The 20,528-nt window shown below is 36.5% G+C and overlaps 1 protein-coding gene across 1 annotated transcript in view; it reads right to left on the reverse strand.

The window, feature by feature from the left end:
* The window catches only part of KLHL13 (kelch-like family member 13), a 103,712-nt gene extending 89,542 nt beyond the window's left edge, over positions 1-14,170 (reverse strand). Inside the window, exon 1 of the mRNA XM_012727276.1 lies at positions 14,092-14,170. Within this exon, the coding sequence (XP_012582730.1) occupies positions 14,092-14,144 (53 nt within the window). The 5' untranslated portion in view covers positions 14,145-14,170. The remainder of the gene's footprint in view (positions 1-14,091) is intronic.
* Between the last annotated feature and the right edge of the window lie 6,358 nt (positions 14,171-20,528).

Genomic DNA, 20,528 nt, shown 5'->3' on the forward strand with positions numbered 1-20,528 from the left:
CAAAATCTGAATATAATCATGAGGAATCATTATTACTAACACAAACTGAATAACATTCTACAAAATAATTGGCCTGTAGTCTTCAACAATGTCAGGGTTATATAAGAAAAGACAACACTGAGGGAGTGTTCCAGATGAAACTAAATAGACATTACAATAAAATGCATGATTCTGAACTGGAACTTTTTGCTGTCAAGAATACTTTTCAAACAATGGGAAAAATCTGAAAAGGCTTTGATTAGATTGTAGTAATGTATTAATGTTAATTTCTTGATTTTTATGGTTGAATTGAGGTTATACACATGAATGTTCTCATTTATAGGAATTACACACCAGAGAATTTAAAGCTAATGGGCATTGTGTCAATAAGGTACTCTAACTGGTTTAAGAAAAAAAAAGTACTATGTACTGATTTGCAGTTTTTCTGTAAATTTTATATTGTTTCCAAAAAAAAAAAGTTTTACAAATAGGAGAATGATTGATAATACAAATTTTGGTGCATGCATAAAGTAATTCTTACGATGAGGTTGATGACAACTACAAGAGGAAATAACAATTGAGAGCTTATTGTATTCCAGACAATGCTTAAAACATTTTACAAGCATACCTCATGTTATACACCACTGTGCTGATAAGAGAAATGGTAACGCAGAAAGATAAACTTGATATATTAAGTGACCAGTGCAAATACAAAGTAGTCTGTGAGCCCATTATTTATAAAAAGTATAAGAATACACATTTAATATTAAAGCAGATCAAAATATTAACAACATATAGATCATGAATGGTACAAATTTTCTTTTTTCATATAGGTACTTTCTCAGTTTTAAAAATAGTGACCACTGACACATGCATAGTAGAATACTACTCAGTTATTTAAAAAAAAAAAAAGATGAACCCTTGTCACTTGTGACATGGATGGAACTGGAGGAGACAATGCTAAGTAAAATAAGGCAGAAAGAGAAAGACAAGTACCAGATTTTGCTTCTATGTGGAAGATGGGGGCACGGTGGGGTCGGGGGAGGAGAGAGGAACTGACAAAACTAAACCAAAACAAATCCTAGAAATATGACTGCAGAACTGAGGCTACTGAAGGAGGGGGTAGAGTTGGGAAGAAGGGGCTAGGGGGTGAGTGGTCTACAGTTAAGGACTATGTGTGCTTTGATGGTGGGGGAGGTGTAGTAACATTTATCTGAGAAGGTATGAACCTATTCCCCTAAATCATATAAAGTGTTTTAAATCACAGGTGGGACTGAATGACTAAAATATACTTCAATGTTAAATAAAAGGAGAAAAAAGACTACATATTATTTTCATTTTAAAATTTAGTGTTTAAAACAACATATAGTTGCAACATACAGAAATGTTAACATTGCACTATTACTAGAGAAAACCATGACTAAACTATTTATGAGTCTAATTATGCTTTGCTAAAAAACAGGAGGGGCAGAATGACTGAAATAGGCTTAAATGTTACATTTAAAATGACATTAGTTCTCACATATACTTTTCTGGATTAATTTTATAAGAAAAATATTTTTCATTAGTGGAATATTAAGCAGATTAATAAAAATATGGAAAGTGTTTCCACCATTATGTATGTGGAAAACAGAGCACAACTTTGTACATACATTGTGTAACTTCTATAAAATATACGTGGGAAATAAGTTGAAAGTATAATAACACAATATCTAGTTTACATTAGATAAAGTAGAATAATAAGCAATATATTTTCTTTTTGCATTTTTAAAAAGTTCCTATATATTCATATGCATATATAAATTCTAAAGTGGATCAAAATTCTGTTAATAATAGAAGGAAAGCATATGGGAGGCACCGTAAACAGAATTTGTGAACATCTTCAAAAACATGTTTTTATCATCAAAGAGCCCTTACTTATCTTGACACCCACATAATGAAAACACAGCATGATATTGTTCACAAAGATACTTGGTGTGATGGGCAAGACAATAGCCACCCAAAGGTGTCCACTTCCTTATCACTAGGACATGTGAATATGTTACCTTACATGGTAACAGAGCCTTTGCAGATGTGATTAAATGAGGGGTTATGTGAGAGAGACATTATCCTGGCTCATTCAAATGGAAACGATGTAATCACAAGAGTCCTTAAAATTGGAAAAAGGAAGTTTTAGAAGTTCAAGTGATGAGGTCTGAGAAGGACTCAAACTATCCTTGCTGCTTTGAAGGTAGATAAAGATGACCACTGGAAGCTGGGAATGGGAGGAAAGTCGTTCTCCACTTGAGCCCCCAAAAGGACTGTAGCTCAGCCTACACCTTGACTTAGCCTGATGATTTCCAGTACTGTAAGAAAATCAATCTGTGTTGTTTTAAGTAATGAATTTGTAGCAATTTGTCACAGCAGCAAAAGTAAACAAATAGTGGAGTCTATAGGAAGACAGAGAGAAACATTTGATGATTTTAGCAATCTGTTCTAGAGGAAAACAAATAACTGAAGCAGAAGAGTGAGTCAGAACTGAATCAATGTGGTTGAGAGCAAGTTGTCCATCTGAACATAGATGTGTCATTAAGTTTTTGTTAAAATAATGCACTAGAAAAAAAAATAATGCACTAGAATTGCACTCACAGCAAAGTGTAGGGCAGGGTTGTGCTTCCTTTCTACATTTAACCAGCATCCTACACCCCATAGATTATTAGATTAATACTTATTCTTTATGCAATCCATGGAAAACAAAACTACTTGACTATTTCATCTAGCGAAGCATTTTCACACATAAAAATGATAAGGGGTATACCAATTTTGATCAATACATTTTATCAGAATGCTCATGTATTTATATAAATATGTAAAATGCCAAGTGTCTGATGCGAAACCAATACATACATATTGTCAAAAAAAAAAAAAACAACCTGGATACTAAGTTAGCTCACTCAACTTCACATATCAGATTCCCTCTTTTTCCTTTTAAGAAGGCTGAACTCTGTCTCCAAGGTAATGCAGTCAGTTATTTGTGGAGTCACAACTATTCTTAGCAAAACAAATAGCCTTAATTCTATTTTCAACTCCTTTCAAAAATCAGCTTGAGTTGATTCAGGGTCTACCTTCCAGGGAGAACAAAGTAACTCAAGCATATCATCTCATTAATTTTCCAGACTGGAGAAAATATTTCTGTTCTTAAAAAAAAAAAAGTGAAAGAAAAAGAAACTGGTAGCAGATTAAATGCCTGTTATGTTGGCAGCGCCAGCACCAAAAAAAAAATCAAAAGGTTTTTCAAATGCCAAACTCAGCACTGCATTCTGCTTTCTCAACAAAAGGGTCAGTCAGTCAGGTAAGTGAAACAACTTAAGGGAAGTGGGTGAGAGTATGGGATCAAAAGCTAATATTTATGTCTTTCCCTTCATGTCACACAGCTAAAAGATACATGCAAAGCGGAAGGACATATGGTCAGGTCTGCCAAAAGGCTTATCAGTTTTACCGCTGCCTCGGGAAACCTAGAGGCAAAAATGTGTTTGAGGTGGCTCTACCTAGAAGTACCACCCAAGCTTGAGAAGATCACAGTGAAAAATCAGCCAAGTCTGAGGGACCTGCCAACTCTAGATGGTGGCAGATCTTAAGTGAATGTGGACCAAGGTGTAGAGTAATATTTTCAGCGATGTGCCAAGAAAAAATAAATGACACTACTGCTATCAAGCTACAGCTCCTGTCAAAAACAACATCAAGTATATTTCAAATTCATTCTGCTACCTCTGTTATTCTGTTTCCAGAAAACAGATTGCTAAGATCACCAGAGGATTTCTTTCAAGCTATCTACAGCTCATAGCTATATGAGCTATGCCACACTGTGCTAATACAGAAAAATGTCTTCATCTCCAGGATGCTCTCCTGGAGAAGGAGATCCTCAGAAAGGGAAGGGGACACCTGTCATTTCCCTCAATGACAGGCCATCTGGGGCTCTCAGAGGAAAGCCACAATGAGGCATCTGAGAGCCAAAGTTTTAAATTTTTAATGTAAATGGCCATAGATAAACCCCAAAAGCAGGGACACAAATTATACTCCAATAAAAGAGTAATTTTTTTTTCTGTTCTTTTTTGATCTAAAATGAAGCAACAGTAGAAAGAAAAGCAGAGGAAGAAAGGGAATCAAATTTCACACACCATCAAGCAGAATAACAAAGGAAAACTGTGGTTTCTGGTTGCTTTTTAAAGCACATACATTGAGTAAGCCTCTGACCTGTTACATGGGTTCCTAATCCTTGTCACACTGAACCCAAAACAGAGTATGACCCAACTGTGCTTCAGGGACCTAGGGAATTTTCATATAATCTTTAATACTCTTCATGTATCTACAAGGGGAAAAAATAAAAATTTCAAAAAGAAGGAAGTGAAACGTTTTAGAAAGAAACTGACTTTAGTCAACTTCCAGGCTCCCAATTCATTGCTAACCCTTAACCTATCAGTCAAAATGCCTGTGACCTCTCAGTACAACAGAAATGGCACAGCCTTAGGGCTAACACCATGGGAAGCAGCAGAGAAGTTCTGCAGAAGCTTTTGGTTTACTTCCTGTCCTTTATAAAAGATAATTGTGGGAATTGTTTAACCATTGTCCACCTACGATAGATTAGTTTGTCAGAGATTAAGGAACCAGCTAGTGGACTGCTTCTAGGGACTGTAGCACAGGACAGGTGGCCTGGGACAGTCAAAACCCCATCCTCAATCAAGTCAGAGCTTCGGTATCATGCTAGGCTCTTTTTTCCTTCTCATCCCCCCATTTCATTTCCAAGACCTGGTCCTCCTTCCTAATTGTTTCTCCAATCTTCTCCCCCTGCTGCTTTATTCTTTTCTTACCTTCTTGCGGCAGATCTGGGTTCCCAGGCTGGGACTGGTTTCCTATACTCTTTATGCCAATATACTGTTCAGCAGGAAGTTGGTGGCACAAGATCAGAGGCTTTGAAGTATTTGTTGTTTTTTAATTGGACATTGACGTTCTTATCTTGAAAATTTCCTTTCCCAGTCATATAATTTAATCTCACTGTAAAGTACTGGAAACATATGGAATAGCCTAATCCCACTGTTCTGAAAGCATGGTGATTATTTTGAAACTCATAAATATCTGTGTTATTCAACATTCTCCGGTGCTGCAAATGCAATGTGGCCAAACCCATCAAATCTTAGGCCCCAGCACCCACCTCCTCACTTGTATTCTTGGCCACTGACTTCTCCTGTCCCTCTTATAAAGACCCATTGATAACACTGGGCCCTTCTGAACAATTCAAGGTAATCCCCAGCTCACCGTCCGTAACTTGATCACATCTGCCCAATTCTTCTTACCATGTCAATATCACAATCATGGGATCAGAGTATTAGGGTGTGGACTTCTTTGGGGGGACCATTATTCTGTCTACCACAGGTAGTGCCTACCACTGTCTTCACTGTAAAGGTCCTTTTTTTTTTTTTTCATTCCATACATTTTTCTTTGGTAACAAATCATTAACGCATACAAGGAGAGGTGACAAAGTTCTCTCTCTTAGAAAAGGAAAAATACACACACACACACACATATATAATTTGGAAAATTTGTCTAATCTCCCCATTTATTAATAGTTTCAATTGATTAACACTGACTCAAGTAAAAGTGTGAGAGAGGAACAACAGTTCATTAATTCATTCACGCATTCATTTCATTCAGCAAACATTTATCAGACAACTAATATGTTTCAGGCATGACTTGTTGCTAAGATTAAAGCAGGCACCAAGATAGAAAAACAGCCCTGTTCTCCTTGAGGTTCTAGTCTAGTGAAAAGGGATAGACAGTAAAGAATGGAGTGACAGTAATGTGTCTTAATTTGAGAATTAAACAAGTGTGGTGTGACAGTATAAAGGTGGAATCTTCAAGAATAAGAAGACATAGAAGGACCACCAAGAAGAAACATTCAGACAAAGTAAACAGTCAGCACAAAGGCCATTCAAGGACTCTTTTTCCTTTGAGAATAAACAAATGAAAAAACAACTAGCACAGGGCCAATGAAAACGTATTGAAAAACAAGGCAAAAGAGATTTGTCATTATAACTACGTAGAGAAAGGGCAGAATTCTGTAAGTGGTTTCATACAGGAGTCAGAAAACAATGTTGCAAGTTTTAGGCACATCCATGAAAAAAAAGAAAGCATGGCTTCAATAAAGCAGGAAGAGGAAGTCCAATAAGATAACAAGATCAGACGAGGAAAGCTATAAATTATATTGGTCAACTACAAGGAAACGAAATCAGAGTAACAACCAAAACATACACTGGAGGGAGTAAACAAAGGAAATGACACTGTATAAAGTAAAATTGACAAAAAGAAAAGATAAATATTAAAGCACAGAAAGAAATTTGAGATATGGAAGACACGACAATAACACACCAAAAGTGGATTCCACCCAAACAGTTAAATATTAAGAAGTTATTTGTACAGTAGAATAATTTATACATGGCACCTATGGTGACTTCAACTTTTTAATGGCATGTAAAAGTGCTTATGATGTGACTAAGAAATACAGCAAGATACAGGCATGATATACAGTACAACAGAAAATGCCTCATTTATGAAGCATTTACCATGTGCCAGAACCCTATCTTATCAGCATATTATTTTATCATCATGACAATCCCATACAGTGGCACTTATTTCAAGAAATAAGGAAAAAGACACAGATGGCCTAAGAAACTTTCCAAGTAAGTAGCAGAGTTTGAGCTGAACCTGTATTTGGCACACTTCAAAGCCTCAGCTCTTAAACATCAGAGTCAGATCATATTCAATAATTATAACCTCAGTAACATTTGAAAATATACTAAAAGAGTAAAAATGCATCAAGGGCTTAATACTGATTACTTTAAGTGATTGTTATCACTGCATACATATTTTTTTCTAAATCTTCTGTAATAGATATGTATTGCTTATTGAGTCAAACAAACTGATGGCAACAGAGAATAAAGAACTTTGGGTCTTGGATCAATGAAAAAGACTTAGACTTGAGATACAAATATTAAATTAAAGTTTTTGACATATAACTGAGAACTGAAGGGATGGCTGTAGATGAGATCGCCCAGAAAAAAAAATGTGTAGAATATGGACAGAATTAGGAACAGCAGCATTCAAGACATAGACAGAAGAAGAGGAATTAGGGCTGTACCTCCTATCCCCAGAAACAGAAACATTTTTTCCAGCCTAGAAAATTATTCTGGATAGGTAGAACATGCAACACTACTGAAAAGTTTTTAGCATATGTGTAAAAACATGCAATTCTTAGGTGAGAGGAGCAAACAGAATGATAAATGGCATAGGCACTCAATGCAACATATATGACAACAATTAGGTGATCAAAGATACAGGGATTTCTGAACCAAAATAAAAGGCCATTGCATAAAATCTAAGTTGCTTCAGAAATTCATGTACACTATCTTATCATCTTTCTACAAGTATGAAAACAGTTATAAAATGACTGACTTTGGTGACCTGGTCTTCCACAAAGTTAATCAATCATGTGTTTATTTATTACCTATTATGTGCTTGGACTTAAACATGTAATTCCAGACTCTTAAAATAAGTTGGGGTCATCCAATTGCTAAATTTTATAGAAACTCTGCAATCCCTCAACATCATATACTACTAAGAATCTACTATATATTATGTTTTAGAAGTCTGACCTTACTTCTAGAATCTATACTAAATTTCATTAGTTTATTTTGTAATTTTACTGATTATTACTAAATATTCACTTATGTAACTATAAATAAGAGCCAACTGTGGGAAGTAAAATTACCCAAGATCACTTAACCAAATCATCAGTAATAAATAACCATTGATAAATGATAAACTTTTGCAAAAATTTAGGGAATTTTAATTTGTGCTTATTATGCACAAAATCTTGCATTACGTACTATGCAGGATATAAACAGACATTAACTATAGTTAGTCACTGTGAAAGAGCTCCTTAATGATGCTGTAAGAAAAGACATGCAGAATCAAATGTGAAACACCTCATTGAAATGGTTAAACAACTTAAAGGCAAAAGGGACCATCATGATCATCTGGTCATGAAAAAGAATTCTAGAGCATGGAATTTTACTTGGGTCTTTTTTTTTTTAATATTTATTTATTTATGAATACAGAACTGGGGTACAGGCCAGAGGTGTAGGGGTGGTGAAAGGATTCACCAGAGACAGAGTGGGAAGCAGAACAGGCCGACTGACGACCTACACTGCTGAGGGGAGCAGTGGAGAGGTCTGCCGTGCCATATGGATCACCTCTGGGGCAGGCAGGGATCGAACTCATGCAGAAGTGGCTTTAGCTTCTTAGTGCTGTGCTTTAACCCACTGTGCCACAAAGGAGGGCCTTTTCTTGGGTTTTAAAGAAGTAGAATTTCAACAGTCAGGATGGCATTATCAGAAAAGTGATGTGTGAAGAATCCAGTTGAATTCCAATACTGTCATATTTACCTCTAAATACTTCACAACTCCATCTCCTCTCTTGCACTCCTCTGTTACCACCTTTGTTCAGACTATTCTCACTTCTTACTGCTACTGTAGCCACCTAAATGGCAGAGAGTCATGTATTCTCATTCACTGCTGTATCTCCAGCACCTTGCTCAGAAAGTGGTGCATAACATTTGTTTAAGGAATGAAAATCCAATTATACAGTGTTTGGCACTCTTTCTCCTGTCTTGCAAGTACCAGACAATCATTTATACTGTTTTTTTTTTTTTTTAATTCTTCCTTTTTTTTTTTTTTTTTTAAAGATTTATTTATTTGTGCATACAGAACTGGGGTACAGGCCAGAGGCTCCGGGGCCATGAGAGGCTTCATCAGAGACAGAGTGGGGAGCAGAACAGGCAGACTGACGAAGTACACTGCTGAGGGGAGCAGCGGGCAGGTCAGGAGAGGTCTGCCACGCCATGTGGTCACCTCCGGGGCAGGCGGGGATCGAACTCATGCGGAAGCGGCTTTAGCTTCTCAGTGCTGTGCTTTAACCCGCTGCGCCACCAGGGAGGGCCTATACTGTGTTTTATTTATCAAAGACTTTTAGAAAACTGGAACCCAGTCAGAGCATCTACAATCACTGCAGAAATGTTTACTGGAGCTCGGAACCCCATCAAAAAACATCGCCACACCACCAAAGGGTTGAGTCTTACCACAATTTGCCCTCTAAATGTTACCATAACGTGCACAAGAGGATGATGCTCAGACTGACATGTTTTCTGCAGCAAAGCAAGTGACTGACCTCTCTCTGTACCTCCTATATTGGGTAAAACATGTGATAGATGATTTATTACAAGTCTAAAAACATCTAAAACTAGGGGCCCTCCTTGGTGGTGCAACTGGTTAAAGCACAGCATTGCAAGCTAGCTGCTTCAACACAAGTTTGATCCCCAGCCAAGGAGGGGACTCACATGGTGCAGCAGATCTCTCCTGTTTTGCCCACTGTTCCCCTCAGTAGTGGATTCCAGTATACCTGCCTGTTCTGCTCCCCACTCTGTCTCTGGTGAATACTCTCACTGCCCCTTCACCTATGGTCTGTACCCCAGTTCTATATGCATAAAATAAACAAATATTTTCTTTAAAAATCTAAAACTAATCATTTAATACTCTTTTGCAATGCTGCCCCTCACTCATATTTCTCTCCTTCTACATACTATATTAATTTTTCACAGCAACTTTCTCCAATGTATGTGTTTGTTTTTTGTCTGACCACACTCCCATCACCAAAATGTTAAGCTCAGTGAGAACAAAGATTCACCAGTTTAGCACATGCAACTCTTCAGCTTTTGGTGAATATAAAATAAATGTCTATTGAATTATAAACAGTGCAAATCACTAGTTTTTTTTTTTAGCAACTACTACATGATATTATATTAGTCAAGGGGGATACATTTCATTCATATATACATTATCAAATTACAGAATCACTTTGTAAAAAAAATTAATATCTTTTTAATTCAGGTTAAATCTACATAACAGTTATGAAAAAAATAACTTTTTCCAGAACTTGCTCTTTTAATTCAGGACCATGGTTTTTCTTTCATCTTTCTAAATAGCTGATTTGCTGTCTCTAAGCTCAACTTTAAAATTGTCTTTAGGTCCCATATTTACATTTTATAGCTATTGGAAATGAATTGTTTTTCATTATATTTTCCAAATAGCTGGTTTTTACATAGTAAAACACACTGCTTTTTCATTCTTGTCACACACCCAACTACTTTTTAGATATCCTATTAATTCTATAAACAAGGAATTCTTCAAGTATTAGTTTTGGTAGGTTTATAAGCACTTGCTTTTTTTGTTTCTTATTTTTCCATTAACTATGCCTCTTTATTGAGATTGGTGATTTTTTTAATGTAATTTATACATCATCCTTCATTTTTGTACAATGTATGTTTTCCTCATGATTCCCCACCACCAGTTCCCCGGGCACCATCACCATAGTCCCTTGTGTTCTTCCCACCCCTGTCCTGGTCCTTCTCCCTCCCCCTGCCCTACAGAGTGTCTCTGATCTACAGTTGAGATTGGCCAGTTACTAAAGAATGGTTATTGTGGACATTCTTGTTTTACTACTGCTTCAGGAAAAGCTTATATTTTACCATTAAGAATGATGCTGGATTGTTAGTTTCAGAGAGATAATTATATATTATTGTTTATGGAGGTAACATTGGTTTACAATACTGTATATGATTCAGAGGTGTATATGATTCATCATACCCTTTCAGATGTATGTTATCACCCCAAGCCCACCACCAAAATGCCCCCTCCTTCCCTTGGGGAGCATATTTCTACCACTAATAATTCTTAAAGTGGGCATTAAATTTTCAAATGCCTTTACCATTAACTTTTTTTTTCTTTTTTTTTTCTTTTTTGCTCATGAGATCTAATGACAGGATGGTAATATTAAGATATTCACGCCCATGCATATAACTTTCTTAGATACAAAGGGCTGTTTTCATATACTCCTGAAGGTGTTTGTTTGCCATCTTATTAGAATTTGAAATTGATGCATAATATATGTTTACAACAATTTTTTTCTCAAGTTTTGATATCAGAATCATTCCTCAAAAATGATTTGGACACTTTCCCAAATCAGTTTGTTTTGTGTTTGTTCTGTTTCTTTCAAAATGATCTTATTAATCCTAAGAAATATTATAAAACAGGAATTCAAAAGTCACCATGTCATAAGTTAGGGGTCATAAAACTAGGTTCCTATGGCCCACCAATTTAATAAAACACAGTACTATTGAGTTACTTTGTCACTGACAGAGAAAACAGAAAGAAAATTAAAAAGAAAGTACAGAGATTTTTTTATTTAAAAGTTTTGTTATTGGCCCTCCCTGGTGGCGCAGGGGGTTAAAGCACAGCACTGAGAATGTAAAGCGCTTCCACATGAGTTTGATTCCCGCCTGCTCCGGAGGTGACCACATGGCGAGGCAGACCTCTCCTGACCCGCCCACTGCTCCCCTCAGCAGTGTACTTCGTCGATCTACCTGTTCTGCTCCCCACTCTGTCTCTGGTGAAGTCTCTCGCCGCCCCTGAGCCTCTGGTCTGTACCCCAGTTCTGTATGCACAAATAAATAAATCTTTAAAAAAAAAAAAGTTTTGTTATTAGGCCCTCCCTGGTGGTGCAGCGGGTAAAAGCACAGCACTGAGAAGCTAAAGCCACTTCCGCATGAGTTCGATTCCCGCCTGTCCCAGAGGAGATCCATATGGCGAGGCAGACCTCTCCACCTGCCCGCTGCTCCCCTCAGCAATGAACTTCGTAGATCTGCCTGTTCTGCTCCCAGCTCTGTCTCTGGTGAATCCTCTCACCCTCCACATCTCTGGCCTGTACCCCAGTTCTATATGAATAAATAGATAAATTACAAAAAAATTGTTATTAATTACCCAGATTTTATATACAATCAACATCATAAATGCATTTCTTTGGTTTGTAGTCAAGAATTCAGTTAAAATGTTACTGGGCAAGATGCAAAAAGCACTGAGCAGTAAAGAAAAGATAAATTGAACTTCTTAAAAAAAAAAACCTTCAAATACACTTTTGATCAAAAAAACACAAGAAGAAAATAGAATGCCAAGCCACAGACTGGAAAAACAGATTACAATATATGTAAGTACATAATAAATTTAAAAACCCTAAAATTCTAAAAGAAACCAACCCCAACTTTAAAATGAACTAGATTGAACAAATACTTCTAAAGCATATCAAAATAGCTAATAAACATGAAGAAATACACACCATTACATATGAGAAAAGTAAAAAGAGGAAACCGTAAAGACCCAAGGGAATAGCTAGTATTAAATAGACTAACAACACAAAGAATTAATCAGGATCTCCCTTTTTACTGGTCAGACTAGAAAACGAAAAAGCTACATTAGAAAAGCAAAACTCCTCACTTTAATATCATCAATAGGTAATTAGAAACTGTGACTTTAAAAAAAATGACACATAATAAAACCAAGTGCTTGAATAACATTTATTCAACATCATAACATTTGTTCAACACTAGGATTCTTTTTTCCTCATCAACACTATAAGAAAATAATATTCAAGGACATGCTATATATACATATATATTCTCACCCTATGAGTCAGCAATTCCATTCCTAGGTATATGTCCAAAGGATATGAGCACATATGGCCACAAAAAGAAATAAAAATGTCAATAACATTTTTATTTATAATAACCAAATAAAAGATGTAAATTAAATGACTATCAACAATAAATGGGCAAACAAACTGCTACATTTAAGCAACAAAATATTATACAGCAATAAAAAGAGGACCTAATTATACCTAGCATTGATGAATTTCAAAAATATTTTTAATAAAATAAACCATACACATAAAAAATGATCTGACTTCATTACATTAAATTCAAGAGCAAGTGCTATAGACCTTCTAGTCATCAGTGTTTAAACTCTGCATACTCAATTCACTATATGGTGAATCCAATGTCTCACACACACACACACACACACACACACACACATACATACACTATTCCTGCTATGAGTTTCTGGTTCTCTGTGTCTCTAAGCAAGACTTACAGCTTGCCCAGCTTAAAAATGCCTTACAGCTACTTGACCAGATAATACACACTCTAACAAGCAAGAGCCCTTCATCCAATACTTCCTTAATTAATATGTGTAACTTTTAGTATGGTATCTATCAAATAATAATGACTACATAGGCCCCCACCTATTTCAATTTCTTTCCTCTTTTCATGTTGTTTTAAGATAAATGTATATTTTTCAAATATATCAGAATTCAAAGCAATGTAAACCCCATATTTACATTTCAACACTAGTATTGACATACTGCTTATTATAATATTTACCAAGTTCTCTCTCTCTTCACACACAGACACACCACAGTAACTTAACCCTTAAGTAACATCTCTGAAATGGTTGTACTATTATTGTGCCCAATTCACAGATGAGGAAGATAAGGCACAGAGCAAATATGAAACTTACCTAGGACTACAGAAGTAGTATCAGAACCATGCTATGGGTAACTTCAACATATTATTTCAAATGCTTCATGTAAACCATACAATAAAACTATGTATTGGGAATAAGGAATACTCTTTCATACCTACAAAACAAGTCCATGTTTCTTTAATCCATGAATTTAAAATCTTAAATTGTCAGAAGTTCTGCATTTCTCATAATTCCCTGGGAAAAAAAGGTTTTCAGTAACAAAAATAAACACATAATCACAGGACAAAGCACTTTTTAAAAATACTTAAGACATCTATTCTTGACAATGAATACCTGTATTTATTCATTGAAATCCTTTGAAACGAATAACTTAAATCAGTAGTTCCTCTGCGTTTAAGCACTAACAATTGATACCAATTATATTTCTAGTTATGTTCTCTTATTTTTTTCATTAGTTCAAACCACCTGGACACTAGCATGCTCTTTATGTCATCTTTGTCAGTTGTTCTTTTACTAACTCATGTAGCAAATACTTATTATTTTATGACAAGTAGCCAAAAAATATCAAGCACCAAATATTTAGGTATATAAACAGGCAGGAGACATTACATAACTCGTAAGGTAAATTGTTTCCATAAACACACCATACCGGTTACGGAGTATTGCAGCAGCAACTGATTCCCCTCGCTGCAGATGATCCATCACCTCTAAAAGTTGGATAATGACCTGTTCAGAAAGAAAAGCAGACAATATTTACTATGAAAATCAATGCTAGAAATTTGAAATTATACTGCCTTTGTAACATGTCATACAGTTTGTGATTAAAAAGGTAAAAATATGTCCATGTATTAATAGCCATATTTTGCCTTATGAGAATTAAGAGATTATATCTGTAATATTTGAAATATTAACACGATTCATTACTGAGTCATTACATAGCATTGATTAAATTTCATCTGAACTCATTAGCTAACAATTATTCTTGAAGAACAGCCAATATAAAAGAGGTTGGATTGAACCTAGAGTCAGAAGACCTGAAGCATGTGCTTGAAGTTGGGTTAGAAAAGAGAAATCGGAAGAGGTGAGGCAAACTTTTGCCAAGTAGAAATGAAAGCACACTAATTCCCATGTTACCAGGGGGAACTGAGGCCTGAGAAACCCATAATCAGGCTCCACAATTTAAAAAGTTTTGGACAAAATAAAGGTAGAAAAAAATGACACAAAACATTGGGGGATAGGCGCAATGTTTTCTTGACCTGCAGTGAACTTTTGTTTTGCAGTGAATTTTTGTTGTGTGAAAAAGGAACAGGTGAAGCTGTTGAAAATTGAAATGTACCTAATATATTTGGCTTTAGTGCAATACAATGGAGATGTAGAATGTATTTTATGTATTTATTCTACTTATTTCAAATATATTGAGGAGCAAATTCGTGTATTTTAGCATCCACTGATAGATGAATAGATAAAGAAGATGTGGTATAGTCAGTTAAAGACCAGGATACAGTCTGAGAAATGTATTGTTAGGTGAATTGTCTTTGTGCAAATGTCACAAAGTAATTACACAAACTTACAAGGTGTAGCCTATTATACGCTAAACTCTATTGTATAGTTAATCGGGACCAGTCATATAGGCCAACCTGTTTTTGACTAAAATGACATAAAATCATACCTGTGTATTTACACAGACATAACCAAGGGAATACTACTCTGCTACAAGGATGAGAGAAATCTTGTCTTTTGTGACAATGTAGGTGGATGTAGGGTGTTATTCCAAGTAAAGTAAATCAAAGACAAATACCATATGAGTTTATTTATATGTGCAATCTAAAAACAAAACTTATAGAGAACAAAGTGATGGTTACCAAATTGGAGTGGAGCTAGAAAGGGGGAGTTATATGGTGTAAAGGATCAAGAGATACAAAATAAGAGAGACATGGGAATGTAATGTACAGCATGGGGGTTATAGTTAATACTTATTTACACATAGATATATACACTGATATATTTTAAAATGTAGATGGTTGCAGAACTGCAGAATATATACACTGATATATTTTAAAATGTAGATGGTTGCAGATGGTTATACACCACTAATATATATAATTAAAAATGGTTAAAATTATAAAATTTTGTTATGCATATTTTATTGCAATAAAAAATGTATATTTTAGTTAATTTTTTCTTAATAACTTGTTACATTGGGAAGATAAAAATATATAGTATGAAATTTAGTTTGCTATTATGCCTACTATATAAAACAATATGGAGACCTAAAATAATTAAGGTAGAGAATAAAAGTTTTTTTCTTGTTCCCTGCCATTTTCCCGTCTCTTAAATTAGGAATAAAAACAAAAGACTAAATGACCAAAAAATACTCTATTTCTTGGGACTTCATAACTACAAAAATGAAACAAATCAAATGACAACACAGCATTTATATTTATTTGCATGATCTTTTGCTTATAAAGCTATTGATCCAAGTAAAGAAATTAAATGGTTTAAGTAAAATTTTAAGATTTAAGCCTCTCAAAATCAAGTGCATTTGACTTACCTTCCCTCAAAGTGTTAAAGCGGTGAGAGAATTGTGAAATGCTGAGAGATTTTCATTTTATTTAGGCGACACAAATTTGATAAGATATACAAAGCGAAAAACAGCTGCATCTAGACTACTGTGAGGAATCGGGATATGTAAAAGTAAAACATTTATGCTGACGGGAGCTCCACAACGTGGACTACAGGGTAAGACTGGATCTCTCTCTCAAGTCAGCTAAACAAGAGCCAGTGGGAAAGCAGGCAGCGCCAGAACTTGCCACCTGTCAGCTGCTCCTTCTGCAGCTGCCATCCAGGTTTTGAGCGCAGAGCCCACCCACAAGTTCCCCACCACTGCCCAGAGTGCTGCAGGAGACTGTAGCAGGAGACTGCAGAATGGCTACACAGAGGCCCGGTGCTGGTGGGCCTCAATGGTAGCCAGGCGCTGGCCTTTTTATATTTGGCGCCCCAATCACAGAGTGGACGAATTAGGTGCAAGCAAAATAAACCAATCTGTTCATGAGCTCATTAGTTAATTACTCAGCACAGATGGTCCAATTGGTCCTAAAATGGTCCAATCAGTCATTTAAAACTGAAAAATGGTCCAATGAGGCAGGTATCCGCTAGGGTGGGGGGCCATGAAAGAGGATATAAGGCAGCGCAGGAGCTGGCCTGGCACACCCAGACTCTCAGAATGCCACTATATTCCTGATCTCCAAAGATGGAAGAAGAAAGCAGCAGCATCGAGAGAGGCAGGAGAACTTCCCAGTAACCCAGCAGCTCACCGCCCCCCAGCCTGAAGTTGACACTGCTGCCACCACTGCCTGAGAAGAACAGGCCACGCTGGTGTACCAATGAGCTGTTTGTTGGTGGTGTGGACCAACAACTCACAAAGAGCTATCATGCTGGGAGTTCTTTTTTTTAAAAATTTATTTATTTATGTATATAGAACTGGGATACAGGCCACAGGTGCAGGGGGGTCAGAGGATTCACCAGAGACAGAGTGGGGAGCAGAACAAGCAGATCGACGAAGTACACTGTTGAGGGGAGCAGCCGGGTCAGGAGAGGTCTGCCACGCCATGTGGATCACCTCCGGGGCCAGGGATCAAACTCGCATTGAAGTAGCTGCAGCTAGCTTGTAGCACTGCATCCTAACCCGTTGCACCACCAGGGAGGGCCATGCTGGGAATTCTAACACCACCTCCGGTGAGCAGGTGACTAGCCAGTGCTGCCCAACAGCTGAAAGGTAATGGGCACTCTATGTCCGGGTCACTTTTGAGAGCTGTTCGCATGGCATATCACCCAGTACCACCTCCTGGTGCTGCTGCCATCACTGCTGTCTGGCCTAGCATCTGGTATTATCTATTCAGATTGTTGCTGGAGATGTGGAATCATCTCAGGGCCTGTGAACCCCCCCTGCTACCACCACCAAATGGATCCTGGCCTACTGCTTGCCAGCTGCCATGAGCTCCAGGCCCTGATTGGCAGTACAGCACCTGGATGAGTGATAATTTGTTTGGAACATCTAGGTCCTGTGGACACTCTATGGGATGAGAGAGCCAGCCACTGGTGGCCTTAGAAACTCTGTTTCACGTATTTATTAAATAAATACCACTACTGTTTTTTCCTGAGCCTAGGTGGCCTTGCAATTATGTGCATAGGTGAAAACCCATAGGCAGTGACCTGTCCTCTACCTGGCCTCTGCCCTGCAATAACAGTTTCTATAGCACCCTACATTGCTGCTTCAATCCCCCTTTCCACTAACAGCATCGAGCAATTTAGGCATGATAACTTTCTCTTAATCCCACTGTATCTCTCAGGGAGATTCATTTCTCAATCTTGGAGTCCATACCTGAATCTCTGAAGTTGGGATTCTCGCATTCAAATTTCCCAGAAAATAAACCTAGCTAGTCTCCTAAGGAGCAAAGAGTTGGTGACCAGGCATAGGACTCCAGCCCTTTACTGTAAGGAATTTCAATCAATAGCCCCTATTTTCATACTCATGACTCGTTTGTGTCTTCTTAAATGCAGGTGTCTCCAAGTTGTGAATTATTAGTTGTTTTGTGGGAAAGAATTAATTGGTTTCTTTTGAGAAGTCATATAGGAAGAGAACTTGCAGTTAAAAGTCCTTCGCTCTTAGAAAAAATTAAATCACAATCTTCTACCTGTCAATATTTCTACAACCCTGTTCTCTTTTGTCGTTTTGAATTTTCCATTTCTTTATCCTCATCTTAAAGGAAAAGAGGAAATAAGTACATGGGGAAAATTGTGTGATTTAACTAAAACCAACTGTTTTTACCACAAAATTTGTATGACCAAAAACATATTCTAGAAAATTAACACTGTCTATAATGTGAAGATGAAAGACGAAGTATGGAGAGCCAATAAGAAACTACCTCTGTGGTCAAGAAATGAAATAAGGGCACAGACAGGGTTAAGAGGACAGCAGGGAGAACTAGGACTTAGGAGTCAGATCACTGACAGAAATTAAGGGATAAGGAAACATGGAAGACAAATTCTATAATTGGAGGAAATGGTTATGACATCAAATATAAGGAAAAAGGTAGAAAGTAAAAAGAACAATGGTTTGATATAGGCATAAGTTACCATAGGGCATACCTATAGTATGTAATAAATATTAGAAATATAGATGTAGATTTGGGTTGTACTACAAATTAAAATATACTAATATCTAGCCAGTTAAGTAATGGCTGAAGTGATGCAACTAGAAGCATTACTTGGGTGTGGATTTGCCATGAAAAGTGGAATTAACATTGTTTATGTCAAAGAACACTTTTGTGCAAGAAACAAGACAAGCTAGCAAAGAAAACAGAGAATTGGTAGGAGGAAACTAAGAGATTTATAAGACAACTGCTAAGGAGTAAGAGGGGTTCAGAAGAATGGGTAATCAACTTTGATTTGACAGTCATAAAATCAGTGGTGAACTTTTTAAAAGTAGGAAGAACCTACACATATTGGTTTGAAAAATAAATTCTTTCAAGAAATTGTGAGGAACTCAAATCCAACAAAAACTACTCTATAGTTAAGGTGGCTTTCACCGCAGCATGAGAGAAGAAATGATTAAATGATTGGGGACAAGCAAGTCGTCATCTATAAAAATAAATAGGTTGTTCAGTACTTCAACTTCACACCCTCAATAAATCCCAGAAGGATCAAAGACTTAAAGCCAAAAAAAGAAGTTTTGGGACAGGACTACACTGAGGACCCAAGTGAAATATTCATCCTCATGCGGTGGATAAGCAGCACCCAAAACCCAGTATCTATAAGGAAAGCACTTAAATCTGAGTCAAAAATCTGTACTTCAAAAATGCCATAAAGCCAAAGGGCATTAGGCAAGTTAGGGGGAAAAAAATTCACAATGCAGACGGCTAACAAACCCAGAGACCCAAACACAATAAAACACAATAGTAAATGTCAGCAAAAAATATATAAACAGGAAAAGCATATAAAATGAAAATCATTAATCAAATAAATTCAGTTAAAAATGAGACAGTTTTCACCTATGAAACCCACACATATATACACACAACTAAAAGCTCTTTATATATTTTATTAATAAGTATTAGTATGACTCGAAGGGGACTCATTTCTCAGCAGATGCTTTCAATCCAATTTGTCTCTTCACTGAAATAATGAGGATCTAGCAAAAGGAGTAAGGAGTGCCCAGGAGGTCAGAGGAAAACCAGGAGTGTAGAGTAATGTAAACGGCAAAATAAAGTGTTACAAGACAAAAGGAGTAATTGAGTATATCACATGCTACTGAGAGGTAAAGTGAGGAATTGAGAACTGACAACTTGGTGTGATAATACAGAGATCACTGAAGACTCTGAAAAGACTAGCTTATATGGAATCGTGGAGGAAAAGGTGAAGTAGTGTCGCTTACAGAAAGAATGAGAGGAAGGAAAGGAACAAGCAAACAACTACAAAGAGCTGTGCTTTAATAACGAGCAGAGATATAGGATGGAGAGGAAGATAGGGTAGAAGCAGGACAAGATTGGCTTTATTTTGTTTTTATAACAGGAAACACCAGAAAAGGTAAATCTGAATAGCAGGACAGTAACAAAGAAGTGAAAGGAAGAACAATAAGCATGTGTGTGTGTGTGCATGATATGTGTGTATGTGTATATGTATATATATGCATTTAGATAAAGAAAAAGAATAAAAATATTCATAGAATGATAAATATCAAATTTGGGACAGTAAGTAACACTCTTTTATGGATCACCAACAAAAATGGCAAACTGTTCAGATCTCGCATACCAAGTGTTGCTTATGAAAGACTTATATTAACCTCTATGTTTTTCTCTATGTTCAAAAAAGAAAACATAAAAGTGTAATACATTATATCAGCCCTAACGTCAGATCTGTGTAGATGAATAGACTAGACAAGACATATAAGTTAGCAAATATATAAAAGGAATGTTTTCAAAAAATAAGAAAAAAAGACAGGACAAAAATAAAGCCAGACACGCACTGTAATTGAAAAGACACTTCTCCACGGCCGTGGTACTCTCATGAATAAAGGGGAAACTAATC

The sequence above is a fragment of the Condylura cristata genome, unplaced genomic scaffold (genome assembly GCF_000260355.1).
Source record: "Condylura cristata isolate star-nosed mole 26May11 unplaced genomic scaffold, ConCri1.0 scaffold00019, whole genome shotgun sequence".
NCBI lineage: Eukaryota > Metazoa > Chordata > Mammalia > Eulipotyphla > Talpidae > Condylura > Condylura cristata.